The sequence below is a fragment of the Chenopodium quinoa genome, unplaced genomic scaffold, assembly GCF_001683475.1.
Source record: "Chenopodium quinoa cultivar QQ74 unplaced genomic scaffold, ASM168347v1, whole genome shotgun sequence".
NCBI classification, from domain to species: Eukaryota; Viridiplantae; Streptophyta; class Magnoliopsida; order Caryophyllales; family Amaranthaceae; genus Chenopodium; species Chenopodium quinoa.
Genome location: NW_018744137.1, coordinates 250,687 through 267,577, shown reverse-complemented (window position 1 = coordinate 267,577; position 16,891 = coordinate 250,687). Strand labels below are relative to the sequence as shown.

At 33.5% G+C, this 16,891-nt stretch overlaps 4 protein-coding genes across 7 annotated transcripts; all 4 read right to left on the bottom strand.

Annotated features, from left to right (window-relative positions):
* Positions 1–1,134: 1,134 nt before the first annotated feature.
* Positions 1,135–2,953, bottom strand: LOC110693088. Its single transcript, XM_021870214.1, has 2 exons — positions 2,708–2,953; positions 1,135–1,290 (listed from the first exon to the last, which is right to left on the bottom strand). Exons 1-2 carry the CDS (start codon positions 2,951–2,953, stop codon positions 1,135–1,137), a joined length of 402 nt encoding a protein of 133 aa, XP_021725906.1.
* Positions 2,954–8,015: 5,062 nt separating this feature from the next.
* On the bottom strand, positions 8,016–9,242 carry LOC110693116. Its single transcript, XM_021870240.1, has 2 exons — positions 8,355–9,242; positions 8,016–8,096 (listed from the first exon to the last, which is right to left on the bottom strand). The coding sequence occupies exon 1, from the start codon at positions 9,128–9,130 to the stop codon at positions 8,429–8,431; it is 702 nt and encodes a 233-aa protein (XP_021725932.1). The 5' UTR covers positions 9,131–9,242; the 3' UTR covers positions 8,016–8,096; positions 8,355–8,428.
* A 728-nt stretch (positions 9,243–9,970) lies between these two features.
* Positions 9,971–13,677, bottom strand: LOC110692922. Of its 4 annotated transcripts, none has more exons than XM_021870001.1 (5): positions 12,528–13,677; positions 12,132–12,218; positions 10,722–12,004; positions 10,419–10,538; positions 9,971–10,299 (listed from the first exon to the last, which is right to left on the bottom strand). In XM_021870001.1, the coding sequence occupies exons 1-3, from the start codon at positions 13,299–13,301 to the stop codon at positions 11,816–11,818; spliced, it is 1,050 nt and encodes a 349-aa protein (XP_021725693.1). In that variant the 5' UTR covers positions 13,302–13,677; the 3' UTR covers positions 9,971–10,299; positions 10,419–10,538; positions 10,722–11,815. The 4 variants fall into 4 exon arrangements, with proteins under 4 accessions (XP_021725693.1, XP_021725694.1, XP_021725691.1 ...); XM_021870002.1 differs by having other exon boundaries at positions 10,419–11,417; positions 11,854–12,004; positions 12,528–13,675; XM_021869999.1 differs by having other exon boundaries at positions 10,419–12,004.
* A 569-nt stretch (positions 13,678–14,246) lies between these two features.
* On the bottom strand, positions 14,247–16,502 carry LOC110693115. Its single transcript, XM_021870239.1, has 3 exons — positions 14,956–16,502; positions 14,756–14,842; positions 14,247–14,682 (listed from the first exon to the last, which is right to left on the bottom strand). Exons 1-3 carry the CDS (start codon positions 15,199–15,201, stop codon positions 14,554–14,556), a joined length of 462 nt encoding a protein of 153 aa, XP_021725931.1. The 5' UTR covers positions 15,202–16,502; the 3' UTR covers positions 14,247–14,553.
* Between the last annotated feature and the right edge of the window lie 389 nt (positions 16,503–16,891).

Genomic DNA, 16,891 nt, shown 5'->3' with positions numbered 1-16,891 from the left:
ATCTAGAGGAATCAGGTGCAACAGCAATGGCAACACTGTCTCAAATCAAACCTCATAAGCAAGTTTATGACTTCCCTTCTCACCCTCTTACTGCAATGTTTAAGGATGTGGCTAAAATGGTTGAGAGCCATCCTGAGTATTATGAAGGAAACCCTGACTGCGAAGATGATTTGAAGATCTATGCTGGACTAGCTTTGTGATTTCGATCAGATGAAACTCTCTTTTTGGTCTGTTGCTTATGATCTAGTAGTGTTTTTGATCTGTGTATCACTGTATCAGTTGATTAGGATCCTTTATATTACCTGATCAATCTGTTAGAACTAATCTCGAGTATCTTAACATAATTAACCCCATCCTTTCCTTGCAATTTTCTCATCAAATTAAATATGGTATTATCACAATTCAACATTCTCCTTGTATTACAGTATCAAGATAAACCTTGCTTATACCGAAGGGAACAAATGCCAGTAGCTGCAAAATAAAGGTTGCCATAGTACAAGGATATGAAAATGTAAAGCAAATTCAGAAACAAACTAGAGCCTAGAGGCCTTTTAAAGTTTTAAGTTAACATCGTTTTCCTAGGTTAAGAGTAATGCTTTTCCAAAACATTCATAATAGTCATAAGTCATAACTTTAGACCACATTAAACTACGTAGTATATACACAAAGTATGGAGTGCTAATTGTGATTGTAATAGGCCAAATTATACTCAGGTTGAAAGAGAATCTGACCACATACAAGTTTGATATGTACATCGTAATATTGATTGAATTTTTATGTGATTACACTCTTCTTTGTTGTGGATACTTGGCCAAAATGATATATTGGCGTTTTTGTTGACATTAGCTTGTGTATTACTTTGTATTAGACTAGGACATCATTGACACAAACATAACGATCCAATATAAAAGACGACTTGAATTTTCAATTGACTCTAATCTCTGTTTTGAATAAATAATTGACATATTCAAATTGAATAACATGTTATTAAAACAAAATTAGCTAAAGTTTAAATAAAAACATCAATTCAAATGAGCAAAGGTTTAGCCAACAGGTTTTTTTTTTTTTACACATTCTCCTACAGCTTGTTCAAAGATCAAATCATGAAATTAGTTACAATGAGTTAGCTTTTGTTCATTCGAAATAGTCCGAGTCTGAGTCGGACTCATAGTCTTGCCCCCTCTTTTTTCTCCGAAGATACCACCAATCGCTATAAGGCACATGATCTGCATCGCAGTGGTCGGACCATTCAGCACAAGGAGCAGCTACATCACAAACATAACAGTGACACTGCAACAATGTATAATCGACCATTAGTCACTTACAATTCGAACAATGGGCATTTGTCATGGTCTCATGAAGTAAAATCTGAAAATTAGATAATACACCCGGGTGCACCATGCTCATGGTGCACCCGGGTAAACAAAAAAAGCGGAAAGAACATATAGTGTTTGATAAAGAACATACCTTTAATATGTTATTTGAGTGTGATCAGTGTGTTCTTTGAGTAAAATTATATGTTCTTTACATTATAACTTATGTTATTTAACATATGTTGATAAACATATTTTTTTTTGGGTTTAATAATACAAAGTATGTTCTTTGAATTTGACGTGTATGTTCTTTAAGGTCGTAGTGACGCCCAAATTCTATTTTTTATTATCATGTCATATTTAAATTACTTTTATTATCGCACATTCTTTGAGTTTGATTAGTGTGTTATTTAGGTATTAACTATATGTACTTTACAATATAAATTATGTTCTTTTTAACATTTGGTATTTTGAAATTTGATATTGAAATCTTAAATTATTTTTAATTGAAAATAATGTTAGAGTAAAAAAAACTAAATTATTATGGGAAGTTGAATTTTTTTTTGGAGAGATAGAAAACTATTTTTTGGGGAAATGATATCTTTGGTAAGGATTTTTTAAGAGGTGATCAACATTGGCATGACTCACATCCCGACCCGATCCGGCCCGAAATAGGGTGGGTTTGGACAAACCTAAAAATGCATTTTTAGTTAAAACTCGATCCGGGTTCGAAAAAAGCCCGAAAACCCGCTACTTTTCTACGGGTTTGAGCACGAGAAATTATGATATGGCCCGGCCCTACTCGATTATTTATCACTTCTAAATTTTTCCCGTTAATAATGTGTAATTTTTCAGAAAATTTTATCAAGCTTTTATCTCGTTCTTTTTATTATATATTTATGTTCTTTGGTAATGCATGTTTTTGTCAAATACAACCATGTTCTTTGTCAAATACATGTATGTTCTTTATGAAACACAGGATATTTTTTCCGCCTTTTTTTTATTTATCCGGGTGTATGATGAGCATTGTACACCCGTGTGTATAAACCACAGATTAGTAAAATCTAATTATACAAACTTGCCCATGTCAAGAGGAAATTATAAATTATTTGATTAACAGGAGTATATAATCTAAAAAGCGAAAATGTACCAGCTTGCAATGGGTCTTATGGGGTGTCTTTGAGAATGGATTTTGTGCGCACTGGTACCAAATGATCATGTTATTCATGTACGATCATGTTAGAGCAATATTGCAACTTTTACATCATTTTAATGTCAATGAGGCCAGGAACTCAATTAGGTGTCTAAGAGGGCTAGATATACGCAACCTTATAAGTCTGATAATAGTTTTCAAATGAACGACGATGCATAATAACAATGGTAAGTTGAAGTACCTTGCCACGTTGAGCAATTACTTTAAAATCAGGAGCATCATCATCTTGATCGACAAACTGAGAAGGGGAAGTAGGCTTCGATGATGATTCATAAGGATCAAAATCTAAGATGAAGCAGTCTTCAACCATTTCGATTTCTCTTATGCGCTTTTTATTCTTCAGAGAAATTACTGATCGTATGATAGGTGGTTGTTCTTTATCCGGAGATGTTGGAGCTGTTGCATTCTTCACCCTTCCATTTTCCATTTTTTTAAAAGAAAATGAGGAGGTACAAGAAGATCATAAAGAGCAGTAAATACTAAGTACTCTAATTAATAATAATACATCTAAATGCATGCATAACATTTTTGGGAGAATAAAAAACTAATAATACCTCTAACTCTCTCTCTAATTGCATGATACATTTGATAAGGGTCATTTTAAATACTCCTGACCTTATTTTACTTTCTTCACTTTGGCTTACAAAAATAATACTCCTCCGTCCCCTTTTTTACATTCCTACTTTCATGTGCATCAATTTAGATGAATATGATTGATCCTTTTTTTTCCACCAAAAAGTATAATTGGTTTTTTTTTTTCAAAGAATTGATGACATGTGCAGCATTATATATTATTCTTATTTTTGTTTTACTCAAATACATCGATTAATGTCTTGTAATTCCCATTGTACTTTGTTTTATTCCAAGCTCCTTAATTCTCGTGTAATTTTACAATTAAGAATGTAAAAAAAAACGGAGGGAGCACAAAATTAAAATTAATCTGATCAAATGAAACAAATAAAGGAGACTGAGGGAGTAAATCAAGTGAAAGTACCACAACTTACTTACCCAATACCATTCTCATAAAATCATAAGCAAAAAAAGAAATTTATAAACTATAATAGTTACAAAAGCTTTGACTTTTCACCTCTAATCCTATGCAGGGGAATAAAGCATTAGGGCACTAACATTGTAGGATTTACAAGTTCAATTGGTTTGATTGTAGCGAGTTATTAGTAACTACTCATTGGCCTCATGACATATACTTGTATCTTGCAAGAAACATTCATCAAAACTTGCATAGATTTTTCTCCTTTTCGAAATCCTAAGATCGGTCCAAATCTTATTATCAGGAATGGCCTCACAATGCCTGAAATAGGTTGATTGTTTAGTCCATTGCTCGCACGGTGCTGGTACATCACAAACATAGCAATAGCACTGCAATAATCAAACCACAAGCATAAATTCACAACAAAATGCTATGACCATAACACAGAGGTTAATACATAACTAGATAACTAGTTGCGGCAAATTCAAGTGTTCAATCATAGTCCAATATATATTCATTTTACCTCAACTACTCGTATTGGATCCTTGGCATTATAATATGAATAATAAGACATTTGCCTCTTTAATATTTACAAGAATCAGGAGAGAGATTCGTATAATCGTATAACAACTAAGTGTGACACTTGGCACATAGCTGTGTTAGGCATGGATACAGATACACGTGTCCAAGCAACATAGATTCAAACTATACGAAGGAAACAAAAGATTATTACCATTTTGCAATGAATGTAGTGAGGAGTGTCGTTAAATGAATGTGTAACACAAAGATGCCTTGGATGTGGATAGTCCCTACACGCAACCTACACATACATAATCACAACCAATTATTCATAAATCACCTTCAAATCAACAATCTACTAGCAAATGCACTAATATTTAACAATATCGAGTTTTAAAGACACTAAACGTTAAATAATGTATTGGTATCTAAAATTGACAAGTACGGAGTAATATATAACATGTTAGTATCTAAAGTTTATAATAACTATGGAAGGAATGAAGGGGTGTGTGTTAGAGCAATCTACACATATAAGAATGGAAGAAGTACCTCGCCTTGTTCGCCTGCAAAGGTGAGATCATCCTCATCATCAACAAGCAGCGTTGAAAGCGACGAAAACTCTGATTCATAAGGATTAAAATCAAGGATAAAGCAATCTTCAACCTCCTCAATCTCTTTTAAGCGTTTATTGTCCTTCAATGAAACTATTGATGTTTTAGGAGTGAGCTCTAGTTTTGGAGGCTTTACATCATCAGCTTCAGTCTCCATCCCACTATAGCACATTTTATGAGCAAACCTCTAGACAACCACAAATAAAAAATATTACGGAGTACTTAAATGAAAATATTAAGACATTCTGATATAATAAATATTACCTGAAAATTTTCCAAAATTGTATTTATAATTAAGGTAAATAATTATTGAGAAGTAATATCACTACCAACAAAAATTGTCTAGGGGTAAGTTATTCTCTAACTCTAACCTTATAAAGGGAAAGTTCGGGAGACATTCTTATATACTCCGTACGACCGTACAGTCGTACACTATACACCCAGGTGTATCTAAAGTATACTTTTTCCATTTTTACTCATTTATTTATTTAAAAAAAAAAAAACTTGGACACACCTTACACTCGGGTGAATATAAACCTTATAAAATTTAGGGGTAACTTGCCATTTTTTTTCAAGCACTTTTTTTTTTTTTTTTTTTTTTTTGCTTCAAAAAAAAGGAAAAGGAGAAAACCTTGTAAAATATGAAGTCAATAGAATGAGGAACAAGTATTGCCATGCAATTAGCACAGCTCACCTGCAATTCACTTGGCCTTTCCTCAAGGGACGTGCTACTCGGTAACGGGCCCTGAGGTGGAAGTAACCGGTGCTGCAACCGACACGCCGGGCAACGGAAAATCATCAAATGGGGTATTACGGCCAAGATCCGATGGCAGCCGTAGCAGCGGATGGAGGATGGTTGAAGTTGTGTTGGAGTGACATACGGTTGAGATGATATTTGAGCCATTTTGTTGAAGAGAGAAATAACCAACTGATTTTCCTTCAAAAAAAAAATAATAATAACCAACTGATGAACAAAACCGTACTAGGGAAGAATATACTCCGTTTTAATTAATACAAGGCGGGAGAAATGTTGTTTGCTAAAAAAATTTAAGCGCCAAACTATTTTACAATTAAGAAATTGTTTTATTTTTCTGTCTTTTATGCCCTTCTAGTAATTTGCTCTATTTTTGCTTCCATTTCATTTCTTAACATATAAATCCTATGATACACTATTTTTTTTTCTTGTGCGTTATCATCTCGGTTTTTTTTTTTTTTTTTTTTTAATGCTTATCACTATGAAACTTTGAGAATAAAATCTTTAATTATGTTTTTGTTAATTTTATAAGGTAGTAAATTTAATAAAAAGTTGATTATGTATTTTAGTGTACCTTTATATTTTTTATATATTTAAAGAAAAAAAAATTATTGGATATAAAGTTATAAACCTATTTTCTTTTTAACCTACAATGATAAGTATGATAGGATTTAGAGAATAAAAGACCTATAATTTGATACTTGATACTCACTTAGTTTGGTATTATGTATGACTAATTGATTTATCCCCTAACAACTAGGTATGGAGTATCTTCATATAAGGTATTTGAGAGAGGATGGTATAGTCCGTGTAAAGAGAACTTGTTTGTCCCGTCTCGGTAAACATTCTCGGTACAATACACCCAAACCAAATACAACCTAAACAACTTGTTTGTCCCGTCTAAATCTGCAAGTGACACACCACACACATTCACCTCCATGTACACACATTTGTTATAGCCAAAACTTTGAAGCAAACTCGTATGCCCTCAATGAACGTGTTCAAGCACAGACAACAGACTTAGACCCCCTAAATAACTGGAAACAGGAAAGAAACCTTTTTGTAAAAACTTCCACCATTAAGCCCTGTAATTTCCAGGCTTCAAATAATGGCTCCTATAATGGTCCTTCTACTGAACTCACAATGATTCAAGTTCACATGTGAAACAAAGCTTTTTCTCAATCTTATCAATGATAATGGAAACTAAAGAAAACAGAGTTCCTTCATGGCATAAATTAAATTATTAAAGGATTGAGTACCGACGATAAAGGTGATAGCCTATAAAATCGTTCCCATCCTGGTTATATGCAGCTTGTTTGAATATGATGCATTTTCAACAAGGGGGGTAATGGCCAATATTGTACAGATAAAGGAATGGTGAAAATCTACACAGATTTCTGCAACTTCAACTTGGCAGTATCCACAATTCCATCACTTACAAAATCTTCAGAATTTCATACTTTCTCAGTTGATTGTCACACACCAAACTAACCAAGCAGAAGGGAAACAATTTGTTCAGATGCAAGGCAAATTCACCCTCTTGTAAAGCTATGATTTTCTAAACAAACTCAATTAATCATACGGGTGTCATCAAAAGAACATCTTACACACATGACACATTCATTGTTCCTAAAGTAAAAATATTTTACCTCTCTACTTCTAATTCTCAAGCTTCCTCCAGATCACTTAGCTCCAGAGTAGCATTGTAAGAATTCGCGTGTCCTGCAGTCCAGCCACTCCTTGTTAAATGTATCAGTACTTCTGCACCTGTAGACTGTAGTCAAACAAGTCTCACAAGTTCTGTGAACTTAGGTGAACCATCCGTATTAGCAACCTGCACAAAGACTGAAATAACTCATCATGCCTCATAATCATCATAGAGGTCGAAGGCATCAAACCATGCAAATTCGGTCAAAAACTGTTGCTAGATTCAAAAGATCAAAGACCTGTTTTTTTTTCGAGCATAGATTGCATTCCACTGCATTGTTCTTTAAATTACTGCAATCAAGTAACCTGAGGTTCTTTACATTTACAGACGGACAGGAATTTCTTCATATTAAATGGGACGATTAGTAGACTTTATAGAGATCAGAGTTGAGGCAAAAGTTGAGCAACAGATTTTAGATTTCCAACTGAACTGAGTCCACAAACCTCATATAAATCCAATATACAAAAATTAACTTTAACTCATAAACCCCCCTAAAAAGTACAAATCTATTTATTGACTTATTACTTCCTGAAACTTGACAGATTTAATCTGATCATAAAACAAGCCCATATTATGATACAAAATTGATCATTTAATCACTACCTTCCTGCATGGTTAGTCGTCGCCATTTTACCTACCCACCCCTTGAAGCTTTATTCTCCAGAGTTTTATGTAACCTCCAAAGAGCAGATTCATCAGTAGCATCACAATGTCTCACACCAGGACATTTACTACTTTCACCCCATCTCTTGCAAGGAGCAGGTATATCACAAATGTAGCAATAGCACTGCAAATTGAACCAAAAATTCATCAATAACTACCCATCATTCCATTAACACTTCAACATAATCTCAAAACTGAACAAACATCTAACATTCTTTAGCATGGCAATAAAACAATTACCATTTTGCAATGAAGATCATGTGGACCCTCCTTAAAAGGATGGGTGGCACAAAGATGTCTTGGATGTGGGTAATCCCTACAAGCCACCTGCCCATTAATAATAAATCAACCATCACTATCATCAAGACACTAAAATCAATTTCAACCTAATCATTAGTAAATCAATGGAAATCTTTTTCAATCCGAAAAAATAATTCCAATTCAGTAAATATCAAGTGAAGCGAACAAGGCCATAGATAACAACACATTAATATATATGATCATATTAGCAAACAAAACATGCCCATTATTAAAATTGAAACCATATAATAATAGCCAAAAAAGACATTGAAACATAGTATATACCTTCCCCTTTTCAGCCAAAATCAAAACATCATCTACATCAGATTTCTCAGAAATAGACAAATTAGAAAATCTATCTAATTCAGAAGGATCATATTCCAATATAAAACAATCCTCAACTTCTTCAAATCATCTCCTTTCTTTACACATACCATACTTTTAACCTCATCATCATCATCATTACCAATAGTAGGATCAAATTCCAGAATAAAGCAATCTTCTATCTCCTCAACCTTCTTCACATCTTCCTTCTTCACACTAACCACTGAACTCAAACTCGGCCACACTCCACCATTGTTGACCCCACTACCACCATTGTTGACCCCACCACCACCATTACTGAAAACCCTATTGTGGGGCCTACTATTTTTTCTGTGGATCCGAATAGGGAGCCAACCATTATATTTCTGATCACAATTCCTAGAATAATGACCAAATACTCCGCAACGAAAACACATAACCCCAGAAATCTTAGTTTCTGGACAATTACTGGAATTATGACCAAATTTTTTGCAGAAACTGCAGTTACCCTGAATTGAGACGACATTAATGGCTTCCAGAGAATGTGGGGGGTTAGAGCCGTTGAAAATAGTGTTGAGTTTGACGCGGTCTCCTTCTTTGATGGTGTTTGAGGAGAGAGAAAGAGGGCTGATGTATACTTCTGGGAAGAAGGGGTTGTCAGGAAGTATGCAGCCGATGCCCTGTGAATCGATCCACTTTATTTTCCCGGTTAGCTTTCGAGTTTCTGAGTTTTTGGTTCCATAGTTATTGGCCGCCATTGTTGAAGATGTTTGAAGGTTTTAACACGAGAATTTTTAAGAGTAGTGAAGTAAACTTGACACTAAAAGACGATTTAACAGAATAATTTGGGTTTTGGATATTTAATTTTATTTTTAAAATAAGTAAAAATCCATCTAAATTATTCACGTGTTTCACTTTTACGGATTTTGATGACTTATATATAAAAAATAAAAAATAGTCATATGTAATCTTGTTAGATTCGTCTCGATTTGTACAATTTTAAAATCTAAAATTTATGATTTTTATATATTGGTAATCAAAAATATTAACGATTCAAAACATGTATTGACAGCGTGAAAAAAAAAAAGTGTTGCAACTATTTGAAAAAATAAAAGGAAGTATATGAGAGTTTTTTTGGGTACTCTGCAAACTATGAGGGAAGGGACAGAGGAAGTAGGTAATATTGTTTTACAAAAATTAGGATAAGTAGAAGCAAGAAGGTAGAATAAAGCATTACACAATGCACATAGTAGAGTCAAGGCAATAATGTAAGGAGCTTTAATCTAGATTAATTTATTGACTAGACACATTGAGAAAAGAGAAGGGAGGGGAGAACAAGGAAAATCCATACCCTCTCAAAGTGTCCATACTACGGATTAAACCCCAACCTCAAAGGTACGAACCTCGGTCCTGGTAAGTTATCATTAGACCATGCTATGATAAGATTACCAACCAAGGAGACGTAGAGTTAAGCAAGCTATGATAAGATTACCTACCCTCAAGATCCTAACTAGAAGATTTTACAAGAGGATATGATAAAAATTACTTGGATTTGCTTAATTTACTCAAATCATTGAAATAGGAATCAACAACAATGATGAAAAAAATTCAAAATTTACCATTATAATTGACCAACTTTACAGTACAGATATGATCTTAATAATAAATTGACAATTGGATATCATGTTGATTAACCCATAACTAAACAAGTCAATGCCACGATCCAAAAGGCACAGACACCTTGCTAAGACAAATAATCTTAAAACAGAATGCAACATTCAGTTGGCATCTATAGAGTACTAATTACAGTGAACATATTGATATAAAAAAATTTGTATCAACCCAGATCTTCGGTTCTTCCCTGGGATAAATTGATCAAGAATAGAGCTTTACAAAAATTTGGGCATAGCAGCAAAAAGTGGCTTATCTGCAATAATGAGCAGACTCAAATCAGTAACATCCAAATTGCAGCAATTTGCAACAGAAAGTTTGAAACTTTCTGAATTATAGTTGGTTGTTAAACAGCATCATATATTCTTATTTTACCTTTCTGCTTCTATGCTTGAGTTTCCTCCTAGTTTCTCTATCAATAAATAGGTTCATATTCATCAATTTTTACACCCGACAACTGCTTCCGTGTGTATGTCATGGACGTAGCAAACAGAACTGCAATTGAAACACAGCTTGTCAAGCTATGCCTCCACTCAATTCTAACTCCAAAGATGAAGCAATAGATCTGTTGATAAGCCCTACGGAAACTGATGCCTAAAACTATCCACCAGTAATAAACTTCATGTTATTGCTTTATGTTGATTTTTTGGGTTCAAAGGAGTTCAATGACAAATTTACCTGGCAGATCTTGATGATATACGTACAAGGTACTTTCAGTAATGAAAAGCTCCAATATTTTGAAAGGATAGTAGGGATCAACACCAGGATGAAAGATCAACAATTTATGCCGTTTTCACATCTACCTTCACAAAATCTATTGAGGGCCTTTGAGGCATCTACTCATAATGGCTCACAACAGCAACTCACAAGGGCCCCATCCTTCAGGCTCTTCTAAATGTCACATTGCCACCATAAAGTACAAAACCACATCCAAAGATATCCCACCCCTGCGGCCCTGCCCTTAGCACAGACAAATTTCCAGTATATAACTCAAAATTGGCGTGTTAACTATACCAAGATTATCAACCACCAGTTTTCCAAACCACAGTTACCCGGCTTACCCCTTTGGTAGAAACAATGTCCAAAGAATGCCCTGTTCTTCACATTTACTGCTGTCAAATACCCAATGATATTGTAGCCACCGATTCTTATGAAGTTTGTCAGGGTTTAATCCCCTCTCACAAGCCCTTGATATAATACATACCCCTTGTACTCATGACCTTTCTATGTAGCCCTTGCTGTAATATATACACCCCTTGTTCAGCACTTCAGCCTCTTCTTGGTCCCTATGTGTCCTCCAGACTTGAAATTTATGAGTAGAACAATGGCTTGATCCAGGATTCTAAATCCTTCAGTCTTTTCCACGAGGCGAGGCTATATCACACATATAACAGTAGCAATGCAATTGAATTAACCAACAAAAACTATTGCTTTTATGTAAACATTTTAGCTAAAAAAAACAAAACGGGTATTCATGTGCACTGGACTGGAATGTGAAAGAAAACCTTTGACAATTACTTTAAGTCATATGTACGAGACAGAGTACTCTTAATTTAAAATGTGCTTCTCAATATAAAGCAGGCTAAGTATATTACAACTCCTTTAACCAAACTATATGCATTGGAGAGCTCATATCAGCAAATTATGCAAAAGCAAGCTGATTAATATAGTGATTGCACATCATTTTTTATGTAACAAAATTAAAGATTACCATTATAACAATGTGGTACTCAGCATCTGAGTTTGACTGTAAAAAAGGTACATAAGAAAAGTTATTCACTAGCAGTTTCGTCTCTATTTGATGTTTTACCTTTCATAGTCTGCTTCTTCCGTTGCTCCTTTAATTTATCCCATAATGGAGAGTCAGTTGTTTTAGCGGCACAGTGCCTGAAGAAAGGGTTGACGCTTGTACCAGTCCACACATCGCAAGGTGCAGGTTCTTCACATATATAGCAATAGCACTGCAATTAACAAGATAACACATAATGATTATGCATTCCTTTAACACTAAACGTCTAAACCTGGATTTGAATTAAACCACCGATAACTAACAAATAAGGCACATGAAGCCCAAAATCAGAAGGATACCATTTTGCAATGATTCTCATGAAGAGTTGTCTTAATAGGGTATGAGGCACACAGGTGCCTTGGATGTGGATAATCCTTACAAGCCACCTGTCCAACAAATTACATTCACCATCATAATTATAATGGTAATCTTTAATTAAACATACCCATAATCCTAAACAAAGACAGCAATCATTTCATCATTCCTATGATAGTATGTTACTGTTATAAATTAAAATTGAGGAAGCTAATTCTCAAATCAACATCATAATATGAATATTTAAAGAACAAACATGATCATTTTACAAGATTATGCATATATTACTAAAGATTAAACAAAGCATTTCTATTTAGCTACAAAAAACACATTATAATAACCAATAATCACAATGATCATATTAGAAAACACAATTATACCTGCCCTTTTGCCGCCAAAATAGACACATCTTCAGAGTTGTTATCAGATAAAGACAAGTTAGAAAAGTTAAGAGGTTCATTAGGATCAAATTCCAATATAAAACAATCCTCAACTTCCTCAACCTTCTTCACATCTTCTGCATTCTTCACACATACAATTGACCTTATTACCTCACAATCCTCCTTCTTCTTCTCCTTCATCTTCTCCTTCTTCTTCTCCTTCTCCTTCTTCTTCCTTTCGGTATCGGCCCCGCCTCGGCCATTGCTGTCTTCATTAGGATCAAACTCCAATATAAAGCAATCCTCAACCTCTTCAACCTTCTTCACATCCTCTCTCTTCTTCACACAAACCACTGAACTCGAAGTGGACTCCACTGACAAACTTCTACTCCCTAGTCCGCCATTAGAGGACCCAGGAGAAGAACTCTTCTTATCACAATTCCTAGCAAAATGCCCAATTAACCCACATCGATAACATCTAACCCTAGAAATTTGAAACCCTTTACGACATTCTTTAGTGGTATGATCGAATTTTCTGCATTTGAAACACTGGGTTTTTATTGGGACAATGTCAATTGCTTCAAATTGAGGGTTTGATTCACTAAATTTGATGCTGAATTTTACTCGGTCGCCTTCTTTGATGGTGTTCGAGGAGAGAGAAGATGGAGAAGCAATGACCTCCATGTCTGGAACTATGTACCCTTTGCCTTGTTTGTCGATACGCTTCATTGTTCCTGTGTATGTCTTCGTCTTCTTATCGTTGTCGTCCGCCATTGATGAACAGAGAGAAGGGAAAGTTGCTTTTTTGTTTTTTTTTTTAATGGAAGAAGCCTCAAGAAGGGTAAAGTGAACAAGTGACTAGTAGAAGTGTAGAACTGTAGAAGAGAAGAGTGATGATTAATGCTTTTATAGAAAAGAAATAGAGTAATGGTTATGTACTTATGTTGAAGTAGCGAGAATTTTGAGAAATTAACCTCTGAGTAACTTCTATACAGCCTCATGTGCATCGCAATCAAATCGGATTTTGTCTACATTATTATATTTTTTTATTGTAATATTTGATTTTTAGAAGTCCAATTAGACTCCTTTAACAAATTTTCATTTAATCACTAATTAACCCTTTAATATAGCCAAGTTTTGATATGTCAAGTACAAAACCTTTGAGTAAAGATCAATTTATGTACTCCGTATAATTTAGTTTTTCTTTCGTTCATCCACACAAGCTTAGCCATCGGTTAAAATTTTACCATGAGTAAATGTCAACGGGTGTAGACTTTTTATTAATATCACTTAAGTACCGTTATTTATTTCCTTGATCTAAAATAGTTTAGTTTTCATTATTGGAAAACTTTTGTATACACCCGGTTTTCAGTAATTTACTGTACATCGGGTACACTTTTGTCACATTTAGTGTCACTTTTGTCAAATTTAGTGTCACTTTTGTCAAATTTAGTGTCACTTTTGTCAAATTTATCAATAAAGCATAAATAACTCTTATATATGTCACGATAACTTTTGTGCGTTTTAGTGTAACTTTTGTACATTTTATTGTCATTTTATAACGGATGTTCAGTAATTTACTGAACATCCGTTTTATTTAAAAGTTTGTGTTCATTATTTATGTATAGTGTTGGATAAGGCAGAAGCTTTAAGCTGATAAAACATTTCACCAACAATTTTAGATAAAAGATCAATTTTTTTTTTTTTTTAATACTGTGGTTAGGGGTAGAGTAAAAAAATAATAAATAAATAAAGAAGAGAAAATGTAGAAAATTGAACCAAAATCTCATACTTTGTGACAAATAATCATTTACCATTACCATAACATAACTTTATATCTACACTTCTTAGCAAAACATTACAACTAAGAGTTGCATATCCTTTTAAGTTATAACAAAATGCAACTCTAATTGCTACTAGTCACTACCATAAGCCAATTCTAAGCATGAATTTGACTTGAAATCTTTCAACTTTACAAAAAGTAGCCAAAAATTTAACTAGTAGCATTCTCCATTAATTAGGGGTTTTAAGCTTCGGTTTTTTTAGCCTTTAGCAACTTCCAGATTTCATCATCATCATTAGTTGCATCACAATGCTTCAACCCTTTTGTCCATTCTTTGCAAGGCGCCGCCATTTCACATACATAGCAATAACACTGTCAAAATATTCAAATTAATCAAATTAAAAACCCCCAAAATTATCAAATTTTTTGGGAAAAAAAATTATACCATTTTGCAATGTGATTCATGGGGTGTTTTCTCAAATGGGAATTTAACACAGAGATGTCTTGGATGTGGGAAATCTCTACAAGCCACCTGAAATTGAATTGATTTACATTAATTTAAATCAAATATATTTCATAATTTCTTGTTAATTTAACGAAAATGACTAAGAATTTGAAGAAAAATAAAATGGAATTGGAAAATACCTGGCCATTTTCAGCAAGAACGGAGAAATCTTTATCGTCGCAAAGATCTGAACTTTTAGAGAGAGAAAGTGTGGAAAAATCTGCAGGTTCAGAAGGATCAAAATCCAAAATGAAGCAATCTTCAAGTTCTTCAATCTTTTTCATATCAATTGTTTTGTTTTTCAGGCAGAAAACTGCTCTAATTGGGGAATCATCTTCTAAAGATGGCGATAATTCGATTGAATTGTTCAATTTTTTAACACCCATTTTAGATTATTTAAGTTTAAAAATAGAATTTTGATGGATTTTTGAGTTTTGAGATTTGAGGGAGCGGAGTGATGTAATTGATGAGTTGGTGAAGAATCTGAAGATGGTTCTTGAAATCGTGGTATTGGGAACATGAAATATGACCGTTGGAGTGAGTTTGTGAGTGTTCCTTACAAAATTTGATTGATGGGCTTGAGCCTTGGACGTGGGTCAGTAAACAAGGTTGATGGATCATCATATTTTAGGCCCTTTTAACAAAATTTGTATTTTTTATTTTTTGGGTTTACATAAGAATAGTGCGAGTTAAAATTTGACTTTTTCGGTCAATTTTTATTTTTTTTTATTTATTTTTTTTAAGAGTCATAAAGATGGGTAAATTGATATTAGAATTTCTTGAAATCGGGAGAAAAACTTTAATTAATCACTATATGAGTATATTCTTTATGTTGATATTTGTTTCAATTACGGTTTTGGTTTGTCCCTTGGAAAATTTTTAATACTACGTACTTCAAATGGTTGGTCAAATAATCAAAACTTACTATCTCCTCTACTATGTTTGGTTTTAGTACTTTCCTTTTTTGTTAATTATTACACATTAACCATGATTTCAATAGTGATCCACAAAACAGACAAAAATGATGGCAGTTTCTCTCTTCCATGGGTTAGGCTCATATGCTACAATGAACTCAATATGATTGGTACATCGATATCTTAGCTTATTAAGCACAAAACTTGATCTTTTAATGGTAGGTCAATTAGTTACAAAGTCGCTTCAAATTGTACAGTTATTGAATTTACTATTACTCCATACGTAGTCAATCAAGAGTAAAATGCCAAGCCAAAATTCAAGGAAAGGTCAAAATGTCAAATAAGTCAAAATCCTACCAACTAAGAAAAATTATGCCATATAAGCTCTTGCCTATCGTATAATTGAGAAGATAAGATACTAGTGAAACTTTTCACAAGCAAAATGTGTCATGCCATAATAATTGAAAAATACTCTGTATGTACGTAGTAATAATAAAAATAAATAAATAAAAATTTATAAACATCGCCCTAAATAGCTACTAATAAAAAATTATTAAACATTAATTACATCAATCAATGCGTGATTTGTAGTAAATGTTCAAATATTAGTAACATTTAAGAAAATGCATTTTTATGCTTATATGTAACCCTAAGAGTTGCATGTATCATTACCCATATACTTTAATATTTTCAAAAATTAATTATAAAAAAAATTGGAGTAAGAAAAATAATTGAAAAGTACTCATAAACAGACAAAGGGAGTATAAACAACGTGATGCCTAGAAACAAAAATTTGCTATGCACAAGAGAATTCCATCCAGTTTCATTTACCAAACATTGGTAGAAAAAGGTCTTTGAAACAAAAGCTCATCAATAGTTTCACACTTCAAGTAATCAAACTATAGAAAAAATTAAAATATCAACAGTAATGATTGAGACGAAAATCAATACAAAGTAGTAGTATGATTTTGTTTTCCTTTCTACATTCCTTTAGTCCCACAGGAGTTGGTGAAGGGTTGGTGAGGGAGTTGCCGAGTCACAGATACACTATTCAAATATATGCCCAACTTATTTTTCAGTGACAAACGATCAAGGGTAACATTTACTCCAAACTTGGATTCTTCAGTTACAACTTTTTTTTTTTTGATGTACTTCATGCATG

Coding starts and splice junctions, on each gene's coding strand:
- LOC110693088 (XM_021870214.1), bottom strand. CDS start 2,953: ATGGAAAATGGAAGGGTGAAGAATGCAACAGCTCCAACATCTCCGGAT. Junction 1,291..2,707: donor TAATTGCTCAACGTGGCAAG/GTACTTCAACTT, acceptor ACATTGTTGCAG/TGTCACTGTTATGTTTGTGA.
- LOC110693116 (XM_021870240.1), bottom strand. CDS start 9,130: ATGGCGGCCAATAACTATGGAACCAAAAACTCAGAAACTCGAAAGCTA.
- LOC110692922 (XM_021870000.1), bottom strand. CDS start 13,301: ATGGCGGACGACAACGATAAGAAGACGAAGACATACACAGGAACAATG. Junction 12,219..12,527: donor TTTTGGCGGCAAAAGGGCAG/GTATAATTGTGT, acceptor TTTGTTGGACAG/GTGGCTTGTAAGGATTATCC. Junction 12,005..12,131: donor ATGAGAATCATTGCAAAATG/GTATCCTTCTGA, acceptor TGTTAATTGCAG/TGCTATTGCTATATATGTGA.
- LOC110693115 (XM_021870239.1), bottom strand. CDS start 15,201: ATGGGTGTTAAAAAATTGAACAATTCAATCGAATTATCGCCATCTTTA. Junction 14,843..14,955: donor TTCTTGCTGAAAATGGCCAG/GTATTTTCCAAT, acceptor ATTCAATTTCAG/GTGGCTTGTAGAGATTTCCC. Junction 14,683..14,755: donor ATGAATCACATTGCAAAATG/GTATAATTTTTT, acceptor ATATTTTGACAG/TGTTATTGCTATGTATGTGA.